The sequence below is a fragment of the Nuphar pumila genome, chromosome 10, assembly GCF_984573655.1.
Source record: "Nuphar pumila chromosome 10, dmNupPumi1.hap1.1, whole genome shotgun sequence".
Classification (NCBI taxonomy): domain Eukaryota; kingdom Viridiplantae; phylum Streptophyta; class Magnoliopsida; order Nymphaeales; family Nymphaeaceae; genus Nuphar; species Nuphar pumila.
The window spans coordinates 10,196,622-10,223,303 of NC_143258.1; the positions used below are offsets into that span (position 1 = coordinate 10,196,622).

A 26,682-nucleotide genomic window follows, 5' to 3' on the forward strand; every position below is an offset into this window, starting at 1 on the left:
ATATTTTCTTGACCCAACTAGAAAGCTCATAATTGAGATGTCAAGCTAACTGAACAAAATGAAAATGGAGGGGGGAAATCAAAGGAAAAGAGAATTATCACAGGGAAGTGCAACAAAGATAACAAAAACATAGATCAAGGACTCATGTATCATGAAAAAGAAAAGGCATCAAGGTCAACTACACACAGAAGTGAGTTATCAGAGGCGATCCCGATCTGGATGAACATCGTCTTCAGAGATCCCATCCGCAGAATGCCTGCAATCAGACACTCTGTCTTCATAACTTTTCAATCAAGTGTAAAGCAAAAGATTCACACAAGCATCACATAGAAGTTCAAGTTCCAACAAGAGCAGCAGCACTTTAGGCTTCAAAAATGATCATCACATGATAGTGTGCAGTGATCATCACAACAAATAAATAGTGCATGTTGATCGATGAAAGGAAAACAGAAAATTTTGTATAAATACCAAAGTTCTACTCTTCCCAAAGACAACCAATTTTAGGATCAATCTTTCTGACGAAACAGACTAAGAAACCTGAACCTGTCCAATAATACAGAAAATGGGCCTGCGTAATGAGTTGCAGGAGGTTATCAGGTCATGCAAGGTAGATTCCAAACCCACTCTGACCCAGTCTTGGATCCAGTTTGGGCATCCGAATCTCTGTACATGAATCAGGCTCAGCCCTTTCACAAAGAAAATTTGGAAAACCCTGTTCACTATTTCACAGTCAGAACTGGACCTGGATATCCAGGAAGGGTCTTGAAGGTAATAACTTGGACCAACTGTACCGCACCCAGCTATAGGCTAAGACATCATAATAAACAACTGGCAAGAAGTGAAGTTTCCAGCAGTTAACACCTACCTCCAAGATGTCAAATTCCGTGGTTTTCTGTCCAGCTGAATATTTTCTAAAGCATTTGAAGCTCGAATCACATCCTCTGAGAGCTCATCATTATCATATCTCCAATTGTAATCATCTTTCCTAAATCCAGTCATAGACGAGCTTGGTCTTCTGTCTGAAAGACGCACAAGTTTTAGGGATGGAAAAAAAATGGCAAGTTAATTGCAACATTAACAAAATTCTTTCAACATTACCAGATGATTGTGAGAGAGGAATGTGCCTGTTAAGTCATTCAAAACATAATGTTAAATTCAAACACACACGAGGAAAGGGGGTAATTATAAGAATATTTTGATTATAAATGGAAATAATACCTCCCTAATGGAGGTATGCCTCCAACAATGGATGTAGAAGTGGGTCTTCGCATGGCCCTCAACTCAATAGCAGTTAATGACTCTGTCTCTGAGCCAGGCAATCTTCTCACATTTCCCCGTGCTTGAGAAGATACTTGAGTAACCTGCAGTTCAATAAATGCAACAAGAAATAAATTTGAAAAAGGAAAAAAAAACATGAGCAAAAAATCCCGTAAAATTTTAGCCATCATTTCCATTAGAGAAGACTTTTTAACCAAAAATCATTGTTTTAAAACCAGCAGGTTGACTCATCGCAGTTCACCTGAATCAATTTACTGGGTCAACCAAAAGAATGGATTAGGGAACTAGCAAAACCACGTAAAACTTGGTCAAGTCGCAGTTTAATGTGTGTGTGTGTGTGTGTGTGTGTGTGTGTGTGAGAGAGAGAGAGAGAGAGAGAGAGAGAGATCACATGCATCTAGACAGGTCCATCATTCTGCTAATACAAATATGCTACCAACAAAATGTGAAAATGTCTATGAATAGACAATACGCATACAAGCATAAATACTTTATAAAAGAAGTGTACGAAGACACTCTCACAACACTTGAACAAAATACGCAAAAAGCGTAATAATAACAAACATGCAATAATGCATGTATTTTATAAAAGATGCAAATGCTTGAGACTCTCAAGCTTAGGAAAAACAAAGGGGGAACACCCCTATTTATACAAGAAGGAGAAGGTGCAAAGGGGCTCCCAAAGGAGTCGTTGGGGAGCCCCCAACGACTCTATTGGGGGACCCCCAATGCACCTTTTATGAAAAAGCAAAAAGAATAAAAAATAAAAAGAAATACAGAAAAATAAAGATGAAAAATTACAACATATTCCAAATGGAATATGCGCAAGAAAGGAAATTACAAGAATACCCTTTTTGGGTAAAATAAAGTAAAATATATAAATATATATATTTATATATAGAGAGATACATATACATATAATATATATGTATATGTATCTCTATGTATATAAGTATATATATTTATACTTACAACAGAGATTTTTGGGAGGTACATTTTAACACAAGATGCCACCACCAACACCACAAAAAGTGCCACATGACAGTTATATGAAGCGCAGTTATTTGGTAGCCAGCGACCTGACTTGATTCAGACCCGACCATAAGCTTATCAATAGAGATACATGATCTAGTTTGGGAACTTATCCAAGACAGATCTGATCAGGGATCTAAACTATGTTAAAAATGCCACTATTGAAAATATATTAGCAAGGGCATCTCAAGAGATTTTAAAAAGGATCATTTGATCAGAAAGTATTGTAAAAAAGTTCAATTTTTAAGAGTGTGTGTGTATATATATATATATATGGGCACTTCTGTAGTGGTACTGTGCCACCATAGCTTATGGTACACTTGATTTACATAGATCTAACCTCCAACAGCAAAATCTAATCCTTTGATCATGTTTAGCATGTTCTATTTATTATTTTCATGTGTTAAAGTTGACTCAAATATGATATTTTAGATCATTTTTAAACCACCCTTATTTTAATGAATTGTGAGCTATTGATTTTCACCTTCTCAAAAATAAAATCTTATGGTGTATTAAACATGATAAAACCTTCTAACATAGTAAATAAACCATGCTTAACACATCTGTACAGTTAAATTTACCAATGGTGGTTAAATCTATGCAAACAAGAGTGTGTGTCACCATATGGTATCATGGTACAGAGCCACTATATATTTTCCTTATATGTGTATATAGAGAGAGAGAGAAATGGGCACAGTGCTAAATGAAACATGCTATTGGATTTCTGGTGTGTTTTTTTAAATTTCAACCCCATAGATGTGTTCAGCATGATTTATTTACTAGTCATGCATTTTGGATGAAAAAAATGGTATTTGGAGCCTCGAAGATTTATGAAAGTTGTAGACAGTTGATTTTTTAAACATTATAAAAACCTATATATGCATTGGAATCAAGTGCTCCAAGAAGTGATTCCTATAAAAACAAGCATATAGATCACATCTGTACTGTCAGAATTTTGAATGTGTTTCTTTTTAATATTGTAATTTTATGTTAATCCTAGGTTAATCTCATAATCTATTGTGATAATCAGAACAAAGTGGGATAACCTTAAAATATGAGGACAAAGATGCTAATTGACTAGCCTGAATTTGGTAGATATTAAATCAGACCCAGATCCACCTTAGCTAATCTCATCAGGTCGAGACTCACACCCAGTATAAGCACCTTAAAGTTACATCTAGACTAAAAGACACCTTCGTCTGGGCTATGCCCAATGTGTTGACAGCCCTAGCCAAAGACACCAAAAAGAGAAAGTGTAGTTAGAAACTTAGAATCACAGCCCTCCGGGTACAAAGCAAGCTGCTCTGCAATCTAAGGAGCAGTTGCCGAAAGTTCAGACCCCTTTCAGAATGAATGCATTTGATATCTAGGTTGGTACCTTGTACTCATGATGCCATGCATAAGAGGTGGGCTGGACTCACTTTCCATAGGAGGAATTTAGCTTTACGGGAGTGTGCAATACTCCAAAAGCTTCTTGGTCTTAAGCAAAGGGGGCTAACCCAAGACCTAAAAGGAAGTAGCAAGCTAACTTCAAAATGAGTTAACCAGTTACCTTGAATTCCCCCCCATAAATGATCTTCATGGTCCATGGTACCTGTTTGGGAGGTATGGAGGCAACAGATCATCCCTTTAACGGGAACCTGTTGGTTCCCACAAAAGATCTGTATAGTCCATGTTATGGGTTGGACAGATTGAACTCTGAAGCCAACAAGCAATTAAATGAAGCCAGACAACCTCCTCTGTGAGCCAAAGCCGCCAGCAACTCTGTGGTGGCTCATTTCAAGCAGCCCTTGGTAGGGAAGCAAGCAGCTCATAGCAACAAGGTTCCATGATGGTAGTAGTGGTCATCCAAGACAGTGTAGACTCACCAGTACTGAAAACCATTTAATGACAAAACAAAGGGAGGTTTTTCAACAGGCCTTTCTATAGTTCAAAATCCATTATTACAAGCACACAACCATGGAGAAGGTTATCAGTTCTCAAGCAGCAGTCCATGGGTATTGCTTGCACAAGAAAAAAGTTTTCCATGGAGAAGCAGAAAACCAGCCAATGGATGTCAGAGCATGAAGATTAGGTAAAAAGGGCTATGCCTCGTCCTTTCACCAGGCACACTCTTGTGAAATGTTGGAGCAGCAGTTCAGCCACCACAACAGGGTAGTTGAATCCTATTTCTACTACAAGGAAAAGACAAGCTCAAGTAGACTACTGTCACGGTCAATTTGATCATATTCAACTCCATCTTTGGGTTTGACAACTAAAAGTGGCTACTTAAGAAGGAATTCATGATCAGTTAGAAAAGGAACACCATTTTGTTTAGAGTATATAACCATTGCATTAGATGTATGATTACAGGATAAGAAACATGATCATGTAATCACTTATGTTCGAATAAAAGTAACTTATAATCAAATGTTTCAACTCTTAGAAGTTGGATCCTATCCCTCGTATTGCCACAGTCACAAAGGTACCAGTACAAACATGGTTTTAAAACCCGGCTCGTCCTTGAATGACTCGTCCGGGTCAACTCGGTGACTCAGTTGGGTCATGTTAACTTTATATTTTATATAAAATATATAAATATGTATATACTATCTATATTTTATAATACTTAACCAATATATTATATACAATATGCATTATATGATATTTTTTATAATATATTTAATGTATAATTTTATTAATACATGTATAACCTAAGTCACACAGGTGCGGGTGCGGCGATGAGCCACTTTAAAAAAACTTGGGAGCGGGGTGCAGGAGGGTATATATATATATATATATATATTAACAATTAACAGTAACACTACAACAACAACAACAACAACTACGCCTTCATCCCAAAACAATTGGGATCAGCGATATGAACCAAAAAAAGAAATTCATTTTGGGTCTTCCACATGAATCCTTTTCCTCCAATCATTTCTATCCAATGCCATGTCCTCGGTGAGGTTCAAAGCATTCATATCCTTTCCTATCATCTCCATCCAAGTGTTCCTAGGCCTACCCCGACCTCTTTTAACTAATATATTTTCCCATTTCTCCAACCTTCTAACTGGAGCATCATTAGGCCTTCGCCGAATATGTCCAAACCACCGTAAACGATTCTCTCGCATCTTATTTTCAATGGGTGCAACACCTACCTTCTTACGTATCTCCTCGTTCTGAATCTTATCTTTTATTGTATTTCCACACATCCATCTAAGCATCCGCATCTCAGCTACACTCATTTTTTGAATATGATGTCTCTTGGCAGCCCAACATTCCGTACCATATAGTAAAGCGGGCCTAATAGTCGTCCTATAAAACTTTCCCTTCAACCGCAATGGCATTCTACGATCGCACAGCACTCCAGTTGCACTTTTCCATTTCATCCACCCAACCTTTATCCTATGATTTACATCTCCATCAATTTCTCCATACTTTTGAATGATGGATCCCAAATATTTGAAATAATCATTCACCGGTATTTCTTGCTCACCAAGCTTCACTACACTCCCATCACTACTTCGTTGCTTACTAAACCGACATTCCATATATTCAGTCTTACTCTTACTCAACTTAAAACCTCTAGCTTCCAATGTTTGTCTCCATAATTCTAACTTAGCATTAACCCCAGCTCTAGACTCATCAATCAAAACAATATCATCAGCAAACAACATACACCACGGTACATTTTCTTGAATTGATCTCGTAAGCTCATCCATCACTATCGCAAATAGAAAAGGGCTTAAAGCAGATCCTTGATGTAACCCAACCGTTATCGGAAAATTGGTTGTCACCCCTCCACAAGTGCGGACATTGGTTACAGTAACACTAATGAAATAAAAAACAACTATCATAATATCATCAAATCAATTCATCATCATGCATGAAATAAATAAAATTAACAATCTACAATTATATTCTTATCATAAAAACTAACCACAATTAAATCAAGGCATGATTTGCAAGAGAATCATACGTTAACGACACTGTAGAGCTCAAAATTTAATTTTGAAGTTTGCACAGTTGCTGAATATATTATAACTTTGAGCTCAAATGTGAAATTCGAATGCACGATTTTGAATGAACACTGAAGTTCAATCAAAATTGGGTTATTTGAGCATATAGGTTGTGTTTGAAGTTTAAGTTGCAACTGATTCATAAGTTTGTTGAGCTTTTGTGCTGATTAATTTTCATTGTTGGGTTTGAGTTCCTTTTCCCAACAGGCATCAATTTCATGGTCTTTCTGATCTTATTGGTTTCTTGGTGTTTCTGATCTTAACTTTTTTATCATGGTAGGAAAACCCAGTTTCCTTCCACATGAGATCTCCAAAAGACAATTCTTATACCTTTAGATCTTGTATTAGGATACCGAGTTGAAGATACTGAATTTTTGTAAGTATTCTGAGATTTTCAGTCTATGTTTGATAGGGGAACATTGGGGATCACCAGCAAACAAAGGAACTGAGCTCATTGGAAATCCAGGAGAGTCCCAATTCCAATAGTAAAATCTCCAGTTCTACACAGTTTCGTGTAGACAGCAATGCACCACTGGTCAGTGCATTAGAGGCTTCTGCCAGGTGCAATGCTGCTGGATTTCACTTTCCAGGACACAACAGGGGCAGGGCTGCACCATCCGTACTGGCTCAACTTATTGGCAAGAGGCCTTCTATGATTTGCCTGAGCTACCTGAGCTTCATAATTTGTTCTCTCCAGAAGGTGTTATCCTCGATGACCAGAAGCAAGCTACAGAACTGTTTGGAGCAGCAGAGACATGGTTTCTTGTGGGAGGAACGACGTGGGGTTCAAGCCTCGATCATGGCTACATGTTCACCAGGGAAAACACTTGTTCATCCTAGGAATTCCCATATATCAGCAATATCGGGCGTGGTTTTATCTGGCTCTTTGCCTAAGTACATAATTCCAAAGTATAATTCCTTGTGGGATATTTCTGGTGGGATCAAAGCACATGGGAAGGCAATTGATGAGTTGAATGAAGAAGGTAAAGAAGTAGGTGTAGTTTTGGTCACCTTACCTACCTACCATGGAATCTGCGGAAATCACTGATCTATGTGATAATGCATTCATGATTATCATAAAATGCATACATTTATGTGTGCCTTTTACTGTGTTAAACCCCATGTTTATGTTGTTTCAGGTATCACGGAGCTACAATTCAAATTTCATGCAATTCGGAGTTAAAACGACCAAGTTATGGCCGTTTTACGATTTTGGGAGCGAACTTCGAGGCAAATCGGTTCCTAATCCGGTCCAAATCATGCCAAATGGATCATGGATCCATTCTAAACATGATTAGCATGCATTGAATCCAGATCCAAGTGAAAAATATCCAAACACCCCCCCCCCTTAGTTGGCGCCAACCCCTTTCTGTAAATTAAAATATAGTTTAAGTAATATTTTGAAATATTTTTTTGTTTCGGACTAACTTTGTAATTTTTGGTAAAACCTAATTTACTATTATAAAAACTCAAGGGCTGCGTGAAAAGGGTCTTGAAACCTTCAATTCACGCAACCCTCTTTCCTCTCTCTCTCTTCTCCATGCCACCCTCCTCTCTTCTTTTCAATTTTCTTCTTTTCTCCTCTTTTTCTTCCTCCTTTCTTTTTCTCTTCTGCAGGATCTATGTGGGATCCAGGCCGGAGGTGCTGCTGCACATAGAACGAGGTGAAGAACGCTCTCTTTCCTCTTTTCTTTTTTGATTGGGATCTGGTTTGGTACAAAGTGTCCCTTGTACCAAGACACGACACGATGGATGAGATTCGCAGACAGGAAATCAAACGAAGTACGATTCTCGAAATCTGTCCTACGCGATTTCACAATTCCCTATCATGATAGGTTTCTGAAAATCGATAAAACAGACTAGTAAATCGGGTCAGATCCTGCTAAAAATTTGCAGGAATGTTCCTGACACAATCAGGAACCCAACCCAATTTATGGAATTAGAAATTCCTTACGAAACTCCCGAAATGAACAAAAGAACAAAAAAAAAATCAGACATGACAGAAAAACGTATATTCTGGACAGCTTCGCGTATTCTGCAGTGACAGTCCATCAGTTGGGATCAGAACTAGACAAAAATTTTCAGGATGAAAATAGACTTGTCCAGTGATCTGACCTACTTTACGGATTCGAATTTGGAGTTTGGAAGCTCCAGATTTACGAAAAACAAAAACAATAAAATAACAAGAAAAAAATGAGAATGAACTACACGAAAATCTATATTACGAGTACTTTTCACTAAACCAGAAAATTAATTTGAATTAATCAAATAAATAAAATATGAAACTAGCTAATTTAGATCCTAAATGAATAAGTCAAATAACACAAAAAAAATTAAAACATTAAATCTAAACTAAAACAGAAAACACGCACCAAGAAAAAAAATGATGATCCAAGGACCGATCTAGGCTCGGGTTGGACATTGGCCAATCCGAGCCATGGATCATCATTTCTTTTTAGTGTGTGTTTTCAGTTTTAGTTTAGATTTAATGTTTTAAATTTTTTTTTTGTTATCTGGCTTATTCATTTAGGATCTAAATTAGCTAGTTTCATATTTTATTTATTTGATTAATTCAAATTAATTTTCTGGTTTAGCGAAAAGTACTCGTAATATAGATTTTCGTGTAGTTCATTCTCATTTTTTTCTTGTTATTTTATTGTTTTTGTTTTTCGTAAATCTGGAGCTTCCAAACTCCAAATTCGAATCCGTAAAGTAGGTCAGATCACTGGACAAGTCTATTTTCATCCTGAAAATTTTTGTCTAGTTCTGATCCCAACTAATGGACTGTCACTGCAGAATACGCGAAGTTGTCTAGAATACGCAAAGCTGTCCAGAATATGCATTTTTCTGTCATGTCTGAATTTTTTTCTGTTCTTTTGTTCATTTCGGGAGTTTCGCAAGGAATTTTCTAATTCCATAAATTGGGTTAGGTTCCTGATTGTGTCAGAAACATTCCTGCAAATTTTTAGCAGGAACCGACCCGATTTACTAGTCTGTTCTGTCGATTTTCAGAAACCTCTTCTGACAGAAAATTGTGAAATCGCGTAGGACAGATTTTGAGAATCGTACCGAATCCCATCCATCGTGTTGTGTCTTGGTACAGGGAACACTTTGTACCAGACCAGATCCCAGTGCTTCTTTTGGGATCTGTGTTTAGAGATTGTAACTTTCTCATTCTTTTTATTTTTTTTTATTTCTGTGATTTTGTGAACTAACCTAGCCATGCAAGTGTTTTTGTGTTTGCTTTTCGCAGGTGACTGCCACTGACAGGTTGCCCAGCGCTTAATTGGATAAACAAGTGGAGTCTGCAAGGATTTTGATTCTCGTGCTTAAGCAGAGGCGGCTTCTCCATTTTTTTATTTTCTTTATTTTTAATTTTTAGTTAATTAAGGCCATAGGCCACATTCGGTGTTGTATTAAATTTACTTTCTGCTCGCCACATTGTAATAAGTTGATACGCGCTTGTGTATTATATTTTTACTTAATTTTTATTTTTATTAAAGGCAATAAAGGTGTGTTTGTATGGAATACAAAGTATTTTCACTCGGTTCCTTGAGTTTGACCTGGATCTCACCCTAGTGTGAGTCGGTTTTTATTATTTGGTGTTTAGCTTGAATAAAACCTTTTTATCAAAAAAAAATCTTTCAAAATCTATTTCATAAGAGTGACATCACTATGTCATGCACAGGGCATTCCAATAATCATTGATGAAGCTCATGGTGCACATTTTAGGTTTGATGTTCGTCTTTCAAGAACTGCACTGGAGCAAGAAGCCGAGAAGAGCGAGAGAGGGTGGGCAGGGGTTTAGCCGAGAAGAGCGAGAGAGACGAGGGGAGAGAGATTAAGAGAGAGAGAGAGAATGGAGGCATACCTCCTCGATGTGCTGGAATCGCCATGTTGGACTGATCGCCTTGGCGTTGCTGGGTTGGAGACGGAGAAGAGGAAGTGTCGGGGTTGGGAGGAGGGGGCAAAATGTTTTTGCCCTAATCTCCCTCCCAGCCTATTTCATCGGGCAATTTTTTTTAATTCAAAAAATTGGACACTTAAGACCCTAGGTACGTTGACCGCACCTAGGGTCAGTTTGACAGCACCAGGTGCCACACCCGCGTAGAGTCGACGCGGGTGAGGCACCCGGATGGTCGAATCCTTGTGTCATAGTGTATAACCATATTTTTATATATAATATACGTAATATTTATATTATATTTCATATAATATATGTAATTATATATATAATATATTATATATGTATATATATGCATGACTCGCCCATGACTCAGCGAGTTTTGTAAAAACCAAGTTCAACCAGTTTTTTGACCCAGTGACTAGGCGATCCGGGCTGAGTCAACCGAGTCACTGGGTTGACCCGGCGAGTTTTTAAACTATGGTGCAAACTAGCATAACAAACTGGGAATGGAAAGTGCAAAACCTCATGCTTTAAGAATCCTTCAAGAACATCCAAAAGCAAAGGTCCATGTTCTCCATTCCTTGAATCATGTTCACTCCTGCTACCAAACTTGTCCCTCAATTCAGCCTTCCAGAAGTCCTTTGGCTGAAAGAGAAAAACTCAATCAACAAACATAAAATACAAGAAACAAAAGGAATAAAGTATAAGCAATACACTTTCAAGTCTACATGGAAACTGAATAAGAAATCTCACAAACTCACCAAATTACATTCTGGCAAATAAACTTTCAAAGTATGACCTAGCTGAGCCCACTCCAAGTATTCACAAACCAATGCTGTTAACAGCCTTCCTGAATGTTATAAGTGAAATTCGCTTAGAATGCCAGAGAAAAAGCAATTACTCCTCATCCTGAAGCCATATTGGGTTGCGAACAGATAATAAGTATGAGCCAGATCATGGCAGGTTTAAGACCAGATCTGAATTTAAGCAGAATCTAACAATACTACTAAGGCGGAATGAGACCCCCCGTGTGTGAAGCTTTTTTGGTGTTTAATGAGCCCTTTGTTGGATTCATGTGGAAGACCCGAAATGATTTTCTTTTTTGGTTCATATCGCCGACCCCATTTTTTTGGGATGAAGGCATAGTTGTTGTTGTAATGAGCCCTTTGTTTTGTCGTCTAACCGGTTTGCGGTTTTTAAGGTTGGGGCTCATACGTGTCGTGACTTCGTTACGACAGACACCTTCTGTTGTGGGACAAATCAAGGGGTTTAAGATGGGGGTGGTACATGTCGTGGTTATGTTTTGGTAGGTGGTTTCTATTGTCGGACCCAACGTTTTGTGTGGGTGGTTGTGGTCATGTAGCATGGTGATGTGGTGATCTATATGGGTGTGGGATGGGCTTCAAGTGTAGGTGGGTTATACATGGATGATGAGATGTGGTGGTTTGTACATGTATGGTGATGTATGCATGTGGGATGTGGGATGAGATGTGGGTCGCGTTTGTGTGTGGGCGGTGATGAATACCTGGATGGTGATGTGGTGATCTACACATGTATGATGATGTATGTGTGTGGGATGCGGTGTACATTGTTTGTTTACCACACCATATTGATGAAAAAAAGGCAACAATGGGTGTTGCGATGGTATGCCGTGTATGGATGAGTAATCGCAAATCGGCCATACAGTATAGACAATGGGTGTTACAATGGTAAGTTATGTATGGATGTGGTGATGTATGTGTATGGGATGCGATGTGTACATGGGTGTTTACCACACCACATTGATGAAAAAAAAGGGCGACAATGAGTGTTGTGATGGTATGTCGTGTATAGATGAGTAATTGCAAGTCGCCCATACGGCATGGTTTAACGGTGCTACTTGTTATCAAGGCAACCACAAACAGAAAAGCAGGTCTCACTTCCCACACTATTAGGTGGTATTGGCACAAGAAACCATGACACCTTAACGAGTCCTCATCAAATGGTGGTGGATGATAAGGAAGAACATAAATGATGGATCTGATTAGTTGTTAATAAATACTCTTTACAAGGACCCCCTTGCCAGTGAACAGAAAGACCTAACTGAAGAAGAGAATCTGGGATTTGGAATGGGTGGATTATGGTCTTCGACAAATTCAAGGCAAAGATTGGCATGGAAACAAAGGCAGGCACCAAGGTCAGATTGTGGAAGGACAACTGGCTCAGATGTGGGGGTATTGGCTGATGAGTTTACAATATTTTCTCTCACTAGAGAAAAGGACAGCACTGTAGCTGAATGTTTTATCGAGAATGGCAGATGGCACATGAATTTGAGGAGGTATTAATCCAACCAATCATAAAGAAGAATAGACTGATGCAAATCTTGAGAAAAAAAAAGATGAGAAAATTACCTGAAATTGCAATAAAGAAGGTAATTTTAGCATCAAGAGCTCTTTGCACACTATTAGCCCAGGTATGGACTTACTACCAAAAAATGCACTTTGGGGATTCCTGCCTATCCAAGAGAGCTACAGTCTACCCTTGGTTGGTTGCCCTTGATGAGGTAACAACACATCACAATCTTAAATGAAGAGGTTTTCTGCATGCAAGTATGTGCAAGCTTTGCAAGATGGTTGAAGAAACATGTCTGCATTTATTCTGGAGATACTCTTTATTTCAAAAAATTGTGCCTTCCCTGGCCAGAATGGAAAATGCAAAGGATGACAATCTTAGACCTGCAACAAGTAATATTGGCAAAGTGGGCAAGGAGGAAGGGGAAAAAATGTACTTGCATTTGGAGATGTTGTAAGCCCAGTTGGAAAGAAACCAACAGCTGTTTCATGGTAAAGAAACAAGTCCACTCATCATTCACAAGAGAATCCAAGTCTCCATGCACTTGTATACAAGAGAGATTTCGAAGAAAACTGATATGAGCTGGATTGGCTTTCCAAGATTGGGCCAGAATAAATAAATCGTGCAGAACTCATAATATTTCCTTTTTACACATGATCTTCGCATGCTCTGTTTGGATGGTCCCTCGTCGTTCTGATTTAATAACAAGAACATTTTCCTCGGTTTTCCTCAAAAAAGAAAAGAAGATGATAGCATCCAAAAGTTTAAAAGAATATGCATAGCAGCTATGGAGAAGTGAAATCATTGAGGAAATGTTAAAATCAGATAACAACCATCTGATTGGATGGAAAAAGAACCTGATGGAGAAGCATGTAGTTGCTTAGCTCGGTCATTGCAGCTGCCAAGCAAGGCAGGTGGTCCACCATCCTCATTTTCAATCGCCAGATCCTCCTCTTCTATGGCCTCAAACACACTTGCTCTAAGCTCAGCCTAACAAAAAATAAAGTCCATCTTTTTACAAGTGAAATTTTCAACCTGAGATTCATCACTCAAGATGTGATGGATCTACACATTTATCAAGGTAGTGTACTTTTGTCCAATTAAATGGCCACAAAAAGAAACTCGTGTTAATGAAAATGGACCAAAGCACATCAAATATACTAAAAATAAATTGAAGAATGGGCTAAATATACAAGAATTTTTAACTAGCAGCTAGAATGGGATCCTTTTAAATTTCTTGTAATTACATAGATTAGATGGTTTGACTAAGTCACTGTTTTTCACTTATTGGCATTCACCTCAGCAGATTTCACCACCCATAATAAAAAATATCAAGTATATATATATTAGCACTACCAGCTTATATATCTGCTCACATACAGTTCCCTTAAATCCATATGCATTCCGGTAGGAAACAGAACTAGAAGGCCTGATGAAGACGACATAGAATTGAAAATAATTTGTGAATGCTAATAGAAATTTCATCTTCTATTGCAACCACTACAAATAGAACCATACCATAGAACACATTCTTGCAGCTTATCACCATGGAAAAATAGTAACAAAATCCAAATGCTAAGTAGCACAATTTGTAACTCAACCTGATCCCTTTCCCTGTTCATTTTTCTAGGTCCTCCCCCTCTGAATTTGATGCTCCAGATGAGATTCCAACAAATGTACACACACGGATGTTCAACTCATTAACAAGACAACCCTTTTTGTATGTCTCCTCAATCACACATCAGCCAGTTGGCACATCATCCTAATTTTAAAAACAATAGGGAGACACATTTATGTGTGGCATGACTAGAATTTTGCATGTGCACTAAAATCTTTCAGTAATTATCAACTTGGAGAGAATAGGGTCAACACCTGAAAGTGGCACTGCTAATCCACAGTATACATGACACTAAAGTGAGCACAAAGAGCCAAAGATCTTCAATCCATTTCTAATGAAAGATGTAGAGAGAGAGCATAAACCAAGTGAAGAAAAGTGTCCATCTACAAATAAGAGGTTCATATTGTGAAAATGTCTTCAAAGAGACAAAGTGTACAAAAACACTAAATGCTTAATATGTAATGTGTGCACAAAGGCACAAGATGAACACTTGAAATAAGTATGCTCAAAGGCACAACACATAGAAGAGATCACAAATGCACAAAGGCATATAAATGAAATATAATCTTTATTGAATAGTGAAGAGCTTTTCCTAAAAGCTTAAGGATTTACAAAGGGGAAGACCCCTATTTATAACAAGAGAGGACCATTGGAGGGGCTCCCTCATGTGAACGTTGGAGGGGCCCAACGTTTCTATGAGGTGGGCCCCTCCATAGCTACAAGACAAAAAAGAAAAGAAAAAGAATAAATAAATAAAGAAAAGAAAAGTGTGTGAAAAGAGGAAAAGACATATTTACCCCTAGTGGGTATTACAATAGAAAGAGTATATATATTTATATATATATAAATAACTAGTTACATATACATATATATGAAATATATATGTATATATATCTTGTTATATATATATATATATATATATATATATATATATATATATATATATATATATATATGTGTGTGTGTGTGTGTGTATTTGTGTGTGTGTGTGAGATACAATTTAACACCCCCCACTCAAACTTAGGGCAAAATGATTGAAAGTTTGCGAAGGAGAAAGTTGAATCTGGGAGAACAACACGCCTTGGTGAAGAAGTCCGCCAATTGATATTCTGATGTTACATAAAGAAGGTCTATAACTCCAAATATTTTTTTCTATCATAGTATCAGTCCATCTCGATATGCTTGGTGCGCTCATGAAATGTGTGATTTTTGGCAATATAGATTGCGCTCTTGTTATCACAGCACAACTTCGTGGGCCCTTGAACATGAATCCCTATGTCTTCTAGTAGTTGATGAATCCAGACAATCTCCATGGTAGTAGTTGTCATGGCTCGGTATTTAGCTTCAGTAGATGATAAGGACACCTTTTGTTGTTTCTTGCATCTCCATGAAATTAATTATTCTCCTAGAAACACACAAAATCTAGTGTTGGAGTAACGATTATTTGGGTCACCACCCCAGAAGATGAAGATAGAAATACTCCCTTATTCAAAGATCCCTTTATATATCTGATGATCCAAATAATTGTACTCATATGAACTAATGTAGATGCATGTTGGAATTTGCTTACAATATGAACAACATGTGAAATATCAAGTCTAGTGATACTCATATACATTTGAGATCCAACAAGTTGCCTGTAAGGGGTGGGGTCTTTTAGAAAAATATCATCATCAATTTTCATCTTTGTTCTTGCTACTTTAGAAGTTTCACAGATTTTATCATCTGTAATTCCTAACCTGTCAATAATCTCAAATGCAAGTTTAGTTTGAAATAAAAAATAACCGCTATAAGCCTATAAGAATAGGTTGAAGCAATGGTAATGAAACATCTAACAGAGACCATACGTGCAACAAGGGCAAATGTCTCATCATAATTTATTCCATATTCTTGACTATATCCCTTGGCAACTAAGCAGACTTTGTATCTTTCAAGAGATTCATCACTCTTGGTCTTGACTTTGAAAACACATCTATACCCTATAGCTTTCTTTCCACTAGGAAGATTTTGAAATTATCATGTCTTAGCTTTCCTAACATCTCTAAGTTAATTATCCATAGTTTCTCTCCATTCAACACTCTTCTTGGCTTCTTCAAAAAATTTAGGTTCCACATATAAGCGAATGGCGCTAAGATAAGCTCTATATCTAGGTGAAAATGAATCACAGGATATAAACCACTGCACACTAAGTTTTGAATGAATTTTAAAATTGCTATGCTCAGCCGTCTCGAGCCAATGCTTTGCGTCTCAAGGAGTTGATCGAGTGCAAGAAGGGGGATCAATCCGTATTGGAGTACTTAACAAAGATTAAAGGCTATGTGACCACGATCGGGAAGCTCGTAGAAGACTCAGAGAAAGTGACGTATGCTTTACGTGGTCTTGGAGAAGGATACGAGACCTTCATTGTTGTAGCCTCTTCTTAGACTCCACATCATACTTTTGTTGATTTGCGCCCAAAGTTACTTCATCATGAATCCATGTTTCCAAACAAGTGCAGTAACAATCCTAATTCGATTTAAGCTGCTGCCAGTAATGTTCTATATGTTGTCAATAATAATTTCACTGGCTATGGTGGAAGAGGCCGCAGAGGTGGCCGTTATAATAATTTCAATAATTATAACGGTTGAGGACGTGGAAGAGGAAGGAACGAAAATTATGGCAGTTACAATAAGTATAATAACTATGCTGATCATGGAGGTTTTCAGCATAATGGGTAATGGTATTCTCCCCACATCGAATCAGAATTTCGGTAATAATTATAATCGGTCAAACATTATTAATGGAGGAAATTATAGCCCTATGTCATGCTATATTTGTGGTGTTCGAGACCACCTTGCTGATATTGTTATGAGAAGTTTGGTGCAAGGAACAACGGTGAAAAATTGGGAGTGCATAACTTTGGTTATCAAGGGTAAAGGAGTTTCTAATGAAGATACTGGCAGCATCAATAATGTGACCCATGCTCTTGAGAACATGTCTATGAATGCACTATCTAAAGCTCATGCTTGGTTCACGAATAGTGGGGCTGCTAATTATCTTACCAGAAACTTAGGTACTCTCTTTTCCATTGTTCCCTATAGTGGTAAAGGGTGGTCTCATTATTGGTGATGGTTCATGATTGTCAATCACGCATGTTGGATATGCTAGAAACTCCTCCCCTTCTGGTATCCCTATAATGGTAAAAGAACATGATTTCGGTGTCTCAGTTGGGTGATGACTTTGGCATTTCATGTATATTCACTCCTAAATATATTTTCTTAAAGGACCAATCGGGGACAACATTTTTTAATGGAGATTGTTGAGGAGAACTTTATATCATTCACAATTGCTTCCAGAGAAGTTTCCTTCTTATGTCGTCAGTCATTTTGGGTTTGTTAGTCATAGCAAAGATGTTCATTTGTGGCATCATCGTTTGGGGCATTGTTTAGTCGGGTCTTTGAATAAATTGTGTATAAAGGGATTTATTCCGTCCATTAACTTTTGTATCGGTCCTTTGATGTGTCATGGTTGTCAGTTGGGAAAACATACCAAACTTCCTTTTTAGTCAAGTAATAATGGAAGTATTTTTATTCTTGATCTTGTTCACACTGATGTTTGAGAGCCAACCCCTAATTTATCCCTTTTTGGTTCATGTTATTATGTAGTGTTTGTTGATGACTTATCCAGATTCACATGGATTTATTTTCTTAAATGCAAATCCGAGGTGTTTGATAAGTTTAAGGAGTTTAAATCCCATGTGGAAAATCAATTCTGAAAACGTATAGATATCCTTTGGTGTCGGGGGGGGGGGGGAGTACACATCCAACATATTCACCCAGTATCTTAGGGATAATAGAATAGAGAGACAATTTTCTTGTGCAGACAGAACAAAACGGGGTAGCTGAAAAAAAATATAGGCATATTACTGAAGTGGGTCTCTCGTTAATGTTTGCTAGTGGAGTTCCAAAAAGGCTATGGACGGAGGCATTTCATACAGCTACTTTTCTTATAAATAGATTGCCAGCTGATGAGCTTGATAATAAAACCATGTACCAATTGTTGTGGGGTTCTAAAGCTGATTACTCAATACTAAGGAGTTTAAGATGTTTATGTTACATACATGTTGATCAATCCCATAGAAAGAAACTTGATCCTAAATCTGAATTGTGTTTTTGTGGGATAGCCTGTTCAAGATAAGGGTTATAGGTGTTTTGTCCAAAGGAGACATGTTACTTTTAATGAAGCTATGTGTTATAGGGATATTTTTCATATTAATACTGCTGAACAAAATCAGGGAGTTCATGACCAGCATAATAAGTCATTCTTCATTTGTCAGCCTCCTAAAATCAGCACATCAACAACTGGGGATCAAGAGCAGTCATGTGTTGGATACGAATTTGGGCATTACATGTAGGGATGGCTGGGGGTTTTCCGGCGAAGCGACAAACAATCGGCATCCCTGTGGCGATGGCCCTGCATAACAAACAGAAAACAGAGCGTACCTGAGGCGGCCATTGACGGAGGGCGGAGGATGTTGCCGGAGAAGGGCGTTCTTCAACTCAGCCGGTCTGCAGCCACCACAAGTGCAGGCCTCCTTATGCAGACGGTGAGTCGACTTCTTCCCTCCTAATTTCTGTATTTTCACTCAACGCATGGGTTGCTTATGAAACCCTTTTATAATCACCGAATGGAAACGGTTTAACAACCGTTTCCCTTTTATTCGATAATGGGTTTAACGGAAGGAACAAAATTTATGTGGGGAAGCGTTACCCACATCGTGGGTAACCACCACCAACGTGGTGGTTTAACCCAACATTCTCCCACTTGTTCTGACGATAAACCCTCTAACCAGAAAACCTTATGGGAATAACTTGATGAATAGAATGGCCTTTATATTCTATTCTATAGATCCTTAATTGAATCTCTAATCCTTATGAGATTAACAACAACCATAATGAGAATCAAAAACTGATAGTGATCACTTTATTTACATGCATATGTCAAAAAGAGTTTAACAATCTCATCCTCATTACATGTTCGGAATATAATCTCGGTGCTAGCCCTTTAGTAAGAGGATCAGCGATCATCTCTTTGGTACCAATATTGACAATATGCACTAAATGATTCTCTGTCCTTTCTTTAACAACAAAATACTTCAATTCCATATGCTTGCATGACGTAGTACTTTTGTTGTTGTTCGAAAAGGACACTGCAGCTTCATTATCACAGTAGACCTTCAGTGGCTTCTCAATGGAATCGACTACCATTAACTGTGATATGAAGTTCTTTAACCATATAGCCTGCGATGTAGTCTCGTACAAAGCTATGAATTCTGCCTCCATGGTGTGGGCAGCAGTGGTCGTCTGCTTTCCACTCCTCCAAGAGATCGCTCCCCCAGCAAGTAAGAAGACGTACCCAGTAGTAGACTTTCTACTATCAAGGCATCCTCCTAAATCCGCGTTTGAGTAGCCAATGACCTCGAGGTGATCAACTTTATGATACGTTAACATATAGTCTTTTGTCTCTTGCAAATACCGCAAGACTTTCTTGGCAGCCTTCCAATGGAGTAAACCTGGATTAGACTGAAATCTGCCAAGTACCCCTACTGCAAAAGAAATATCTAGTCGAGAACATGTATGTGCATACTGCAAGCTGCCAACAACTGATGCATATGGATAAGCACTCATCTGTGCTTTGTCAATATCGTTCTGTAGACAATCATTTAGGCTCAGCTTGTCACCTTTTGATATGGGTGTAGAAGTAGGAGAACAATTCTCCATCCCATATCGCTTTAACACCTTTTCTATATAGGATCTTTGGGAGAGGCCTAGAAAACCTTTTGCTCGGTCTCGACGAATCTCAATGCCAAGAACGTAAGTTGCCTCACCCATATCTTTCATATCAAAATGTGATGCAAGAAACTGTTTTGTCTCTGAAAGCAACTTTATATCGTTGGTTGCAAATAAGATGTCATCCACATACAACATCAATATAATGAACTTACTATCACTTTCCTTAAGGTATATACATTGATCAATAATGTTTTCTGTAAACCCGAAAGTCACAATAACTTGGGAAAATTTAATATACCACTGTCGGGAGGCCTGTTTAAGTCTATATATTGATTTGTTAAGCTTATAAAACAAACGATCATTTTCAGAGAAACCAAGAGGTTGTTCCATGTATACCTCTTCATTCAAATCCCCGTTGAGGAACGTTGTTTTCACATCCATCTGATGTAGCTCTAAGTCATAATGAGCTACGAGGGCCAGAATAATCCTCATTGACTCCTTAGTTGAGACAGGAGAGAATGTCTCATTATAGTCAATGCCCTCCATTTGGGTGAATCCTTTAGCAACCAATCTTGCTTTATGTCTCTCTATGTTACCTTTGAAGTCTTTCTTGGTCTTAAAGACCCATTTACACCCTACGGGCTTTACTCCTTTAGGTAACGTGACAAGATCCCACACTTGATTTTTAGCCATAGAGTCTAACTCTTTTTTCATGGCTTCAATCCAGTGCGAAGATTGTTTGCTTTCAACAGCTTCCATAAAAGTCAACGGGTCATCATCCATATCTATGAAATCACCAGGATCCTTAAGGTACACCACATAATCAGGATGTATGGCAGATCTCCTAATCCTTGTGGATCTCCAAACAAGTCGTTCCTCAAGCTCAGATGGAACCTGGTTATCCAGGTCGTGCTCTTCCGCATTGTCCACAATAGGTTCACTTTGGATTTGTGCATTAACAATCGAATGATCAACCACACAATCATTAGGAATAACAATGTGGTATCTTTCGATGTTTTCCTTAACGGGTGATGAAACTGAATCTTGTATTTCCTCAAAACCAATGCTTTGAAGTGCACTTAATCCTACTGAACCATCTTCTAGGAATTTAGCCTTATCTGTTTCAACAATCTGTGGTGAGTGAGATGAGCAATAAAACTTGTATCCTTTTGATCTTTCTAGATAACCAATGAAATATCCACTGGTTGTTCTTGGATCAAAGGCTTTAATGTGGGGGTTATACAGTTTAGTCTCTGCAGGACATCCCCATATGTGCATATAAGACAGTGATGGTTTCCTACGTATCCACAACTCGTAAAGAGTTTTAGGCACAGATTTCGTAGGAACCTTATTCAAAATATGCACAGTAGTCCTTAAGGCTTCACCCCACAACTTTATGGGAAGTGTTGAATAATTCAACATAGCCCTGACCATTTCTTTAAGCGTACAATTTCTCCTTTCAGCTACACCATTCTGATAGGCACTACCATGCATGGTATATTGAGGCACAATGCCTTCCTCTTTAAGAAATCGCGCTAATGGTCCTTCCCTTTGCCCCATCTCAGTAAACCTACCATAATATTCGTCACCTCTATCAGACCTGACTATTTTAATAACCTTATCGGTTTGTTTCTCTACTTCTTTCTTAAATTTCTTAAACATCTGAAAAACATCAGATTTTTTGAAAATCAAGTAAAGATACATATACCGAGAATAGTCATTAATAAAGGTGACGAAATATTTTTCGCCTGTGTAACAGGGAGAAAACGGTCCGCATACATCCGTATGGACTATTTCTAATATCTCACTACTGTGTTTGGCACCCTCTTTATATGTGTTTGTATGCTTAGCCTTTATGCAATCAACACATGGGTCATTGTCAGTAAAATCTAGAGATTGCAAGATCCCTTCATTTACCAGTCTCTTTATTCTCTTTTCAGAGATATGACCCAACCTTCGATGCTTAAGATTTATCATCTGTCATGCTACGTTTATTTCCAACCAATGCGTATTCAGAAGTCAAAGGCTCCTGAGTTTGGATCTTCACATTCAATCTATATAAACCATCATAAACTGATGCAGAACCAATTTCAATTGAATTTCTGAATATGAACAATTTGAAATTTTCAAACTTAAAACAATATCCAAATTTATCCAACTTTGAAATTGAAATTAAGTTTCTACTATACGATGAAATATAAAAGACATCATGAAGATCTAAAACTACGCCCGTATCCAGAGTAATCCTGCAGGTTCCAACACCCTTCACATGTGAACGCATCTTGTTTCCCGAATAGATGTTTTTCTCATGCATTGTTGGTTCCCTTCTGCTCAGGAACAGCTGTAGACAGTTGGAAATATGAACAGTAGCACCAGAATCAATCCACCAGCTATTTTCAGGAATTTGTAATAAATTACATTCATGAGAAACAAATGACAAATTACCTCTCTTTTCCAACCACTTTTTGTACTTTATGCAATCTGCCTTTATGTGTCCCTTCTTCTTGCAAAAGAAGCACTTTATGGGAGCAGAGTTGGATTGCTTATCTTGGGATGACTTATCCCCAGTTGGCTTCTTCCTAGCATTTCTCTTAAATGCATTCTTCCTTGATCCTACTTTGGACGTATGAGAAGCCATATGTGCACTCTGCACCTTCTCACCTTTCATCCTATCTTCTTCTTCAACACACTTGGACATGAGTTCATTAAATGTTCATTCATCATTATGTGTGTCGTACAAGATTTTGAAAGGTCCGTATTCCAAAGGTAAGGACGTTAGAACTAAATGCACTAGAAAAGAATCAGAGATGGTGAGCTTCATGTCATTCAGCTGAGACGCTATGTTTCTCATCTCCAAAATGTGCTGGCGAATGTTTCCCCCTCCAGTATATTTCATAGATATCAGTTTTGACATCAGGGTACTGGCTCTGACCTTGTTTGAACTCACAAACTGTGCCTCAATGGCATTCATGAATTCTCTCACTGTTCTGCATTGTGGGATAGCACTCCGAATGTTCTTAGCTACTTTAGATTGCAAAAGCAACAAGCTAAGTCTATTCGATCGCTCCCACTTCTCAAAAGCAATCTTTTGATCAGCAGTACTCTGATCAGTGAGGGGAGCGGGTTCATCTATCCTTAGGGCCAAATCTAGATCCATATACCCTAATGCAAATAAAACAGTTTCTTTCCAATCACTAAAATTGGATCCATCTAAAAAAGGTATAGAGCTAGAGTCATCTAAAATCACAGAACTAGAAACTGCATGACAAAAGACACGTATCAGGAAGCAATCATACGAGACTAAAACTTTAGTGAAAAAAGCAAAATAATAAAGGCCCTTAATATGCTTCTTTCCAGGCGAGTGAAGGGGGTCATCAGAGTTCTACTTTGGTAAGAGCTCCGACACGCGAAACCACTTCGCCTACCGACCATATTCGGTAAAACTAAGGTTCTTGTGAAGATAGACCATCAACACAAGGTATCTTTGGATACACATGTGTGATGTATCTCAACACATTTACCTTATTCTACCCTACTTAAATTCCAAACACGATAAAACTACCTTTGGGTCATCTATCGTTTCATGAATATAAGTACAACAGTAATATTGACTAAAACCATATGATAGTACAATATTTTGACAACATACGTGTATTCAGTCACTTTGATGACATGAATAAACTAAGTTATCTGACTATCATTAATGCCAATATTATATATAAAATAATATCTTAAAATAGTCCGTAAATCGAATGGACTAGACATATGACTCTTGAAATGGTTCTAAAACTGAATAAACCTGTCATATGTTCTACGAACCGGTCTTAAAGCACTCTGAACCGGTCTGAAACAGCCCCGAACCGGTCATCCAAGGGTCCAAACCGGTTCTGAACCTTATGAACCGGGTCAAATATGAACAAAAGTTCATTAAAACCCTATAACCGTATGCCAAAATCCCTGTATTTTCTTATATTTAAGAAAACAGGGTCTTAGCATCTCGAAACCGGTGAAAAACTGGAAGGAACCGGCCAAAAACGGCTCTGAACCGGTCCTGGAAAGGGGCTGAGTCAGTCCCTGATCCGGTTCAGGCCAAATAGTGCCTGGACCCTCCTGGATCCAGGTCAGACCCGACTGCAAACTGGATCCGGGTCAGATCCGGGGTTCTCCGGATCCGGGTCGGACCCGGTACAGGCTGGATCCGGGTCGGACCCGGTACAAGCCGAATCCAGGTTAGACCCGGGGTTATCTGGATCCGGGCCAGACCCGGGGTTATCTGGATCTGGGCCAGACCCGGTTAAGACCGGATCCGGGTCAGACCCGAGGTTATCTGGATCCGGGCCAGACCCGGTTAAGACCGGATCCGGGTCAGACCCAGGGTTATTTGGATCCAGGTCAGACCCGGTTAAGACCGGATCCGGTATAAACCGGATCTGGGTTAGACCCGGGTTTATCTGGATCCGGGCCAGACCCAGTTAAGACCGGATCCGGGTCGGACCCGGTACAAACCAGATCCGAGTCAGACCCGAGGTTATCTGGATCCGGGCCAGACCCGGTAATGACCAGATCCGGACCAGACCCGGTAATGACCGGATCTGAGTCCGACCCAATACCGGACCCGATCTGGTTCCTGTCATTAAAGAAAAAAGAAAAAGGGGTAGAAAACCCAATATTTTCAGAAATAAGGGGTTTTCCCCTTTTTCATTGCTGGCGACCAATGTCGCCGGTCGGCGACCCACGCCGCCTGTCGGCGACCCACGCAGGAGCTCTGACAGGGAAGCACACGGGAGCCCCTCCGGTGACGCACCACCGGCAAAAAATGCCGCCTGACACAGCCAACTGCCCTAGAATATGGCGCCGAAGTGTCCTGGATGTCACCGTCGCCGTATGGCATCTGATGCCGGCAAATCGTCAGTCAAAAGGTACAGCTTTCCTCGGCGAAAGACCAACAACCTAATGGCCTCAGGTAAATACCCGAAACCTCTGTATTTTTTTTTTGTTGTTGTCTGTCACCCAACGGCGACAGTCACCGACGCAGTCGCCGTTGCCGGGGACAGGCGCCGGTGACCAGCAGCAGCGTCACCCCACAGTGACCTGCTTTGCTGGTCGACCCAGAGCACACCCCGCAGCGGAAGCGTGGTGTGGGCCCATAACCCAATATAGGGATGGCTGGGGGTTTTCCGGCGAAGCGACAAACAATCGGCATCCCTGTGGCAATGGCCCTGCATAACAAACAGAAAACAGAGCGTACCTGAGGCGGCCATTGACGGAGGGCAAAAAATGTTGCCGGAGAAGGGCGTTCTTCAACTCAGTCGGTCTGCAGCCACCACAAGCGCAGGCCTCCTTATGCAGACGGTGAGTCGACCTCTTCCCTCCTAATTTCTGTACTTTCACTCAGCGCATGGGTTGCTTATGAAATCCTTTTATAATCACCGAATGGAAACGGTTTAACAACCGTTTCCCTTTTATTCGGTAATGGATTTAACAGAAGGAACAAAATTTATGTGGGGAAGCGTTACCCACATCGTGGGTAACCACCACCAACGTGGTGGTTTAACCCAACATTACATAGAATTGAATAAGCAAGAACAACCTCAAGAAGTCATTAGAATCCATGATGATGTTTGTGAAAATCAGTGCAACCTTGCATATGATAATGGACAGCCTAAAAAAGAGATATAACATATAAAAAAAGGAAAAACATGATCCAACAAGCAAAGCAAACTACTCCATCTCGTTAACAAAACAAACTGTCAAATGGCATTTAAATCCAAGGACCTCTAACACAAATACAAAAAACAAGCACGTAAGAAAAAACACGCAGAAGGCATGACTTGCTGCAAATGCCATTATGGACGAGATGGGGGTTAAATAATAACGAGAATTTATTAACTCGTACCTCAATTTGTGCTCAAAAGGTTCTACCATGAAGTGCTAAAAATTACAGCTAGAGAAAACATGCGTCAAACAGGTCATGTTACAACTCGTTTGCAGATTATATTCCTCCGGCGTATAACTATTCACTTGATCTCTCCCTACTCGATATGAGTTTCCAGCTAAACATACTATTCTTTCTTCGATTCTAGCACACCGTATTTGGCACAGAACCTTGCCGACGCAAAATAGGGCACGAGGAGCTTCTTCGACGCCATATGGCTCCAGAACTGCGTGACAGAGCGGATCGCTAGACTGCCCCACTTCCAAAGTAAACGAACGAACAAACGGCACCCAGATTGCAGGAAATTAACGATCGTTGTGTTCACGAAGCACGAATTCAGATCGCATTTTTCCCTAAAACGCAGATTTTTCAGGATCCTCACTCTTGAAGGTCTTGATCGTCTTCTCTATTTCTTTCATACAACTCGAACAAACAAAAATGCACGAACAAAACGCAAAACTTCTCCAATTGACGTGAGGTAGCTCGGTTCAACAGACTTAAACACACGATTTTCTGTTCAATAATTGCTTGCACAAAAGAATAAGAAATGGAGAAGGAGAGAGGGAACTACGAACCCGGATCTTGGCGAGGACGCCTTTCTTCTCGAGGGTGCGAGTGACGAGGGTTTTGAGGTCCATCATTTCCCTGGTGTAGTCGTCCATGAGCTGGATCAGCTGCTCCCCCTCCTCCAACTCTACGGAATATCCCAAAACCCCCCAACCCTAACAGAGAGAGAAAGAAATGACTCTCTCTACTTTCCTTCTCCCTCTCTATCAATCTCTGCTACTTTCTGTGCTGGAAAAAGGGGC

At 39.2% G+C, this 26,682-nt stretch overlaps 1 protein-coding gene across 1 annotated transcript; it reads right to left on the bottom strand.

The window, feature by feature from the left end:
- Positions 1 to 75: 75 nt before the first annotated feature.
- On the bottom strand, positions 76 to 26,682 carry LOC149823472 (protein TONNEAU 1a-like). The gene is made up of 8 exons (XM_090018855.1): positions 26,449 to 26,682; positions 13,407 to 13,539; positions 10,980 to 11,068; positions 10,741 to 10,863; positions 1,219 to 1,361; positions 1,099 to 1,124; positions 866 to 1,019; positions 76 to 256 (listed from the first exon to the last, which is right to left on the bottom strand). Exons 1-8 carry the CDS (start codon positions 26,533 to 26,535, stop codon positions 199 to 201), a joined length of 813 nt encoding a protein of 270 aa, XP_089874981.1. The 5' UTR covers positions 26,536 to 26,682; the 3' UTR covers positions 76 to 198.

Excerpts from the sequence above, each read along its gene's own strand:
- LOC149823472 (XM_090018855.1), bottom strand. The coding sequence starts at position 26,535 with ATGGACGACTACACCAGGGAAATGATGGACCTCAAAACCCTCGTCACT. Across the intron at positions 11,069-13,406 it reads ACTACATGCTTCTCCATCAG|GAAGGCTGTTAACAGCATTG; the intron begins GTTCTTTTTCCA and ends TATAACATTCAG. Across the intron at positions 1,125-1,218 it reads GGCATACCTCCATTAGGGAG|GCACATTCCTCTCTCACAAT; the intron begins GTATTATTTCCA and ends ATGACTTAACAG.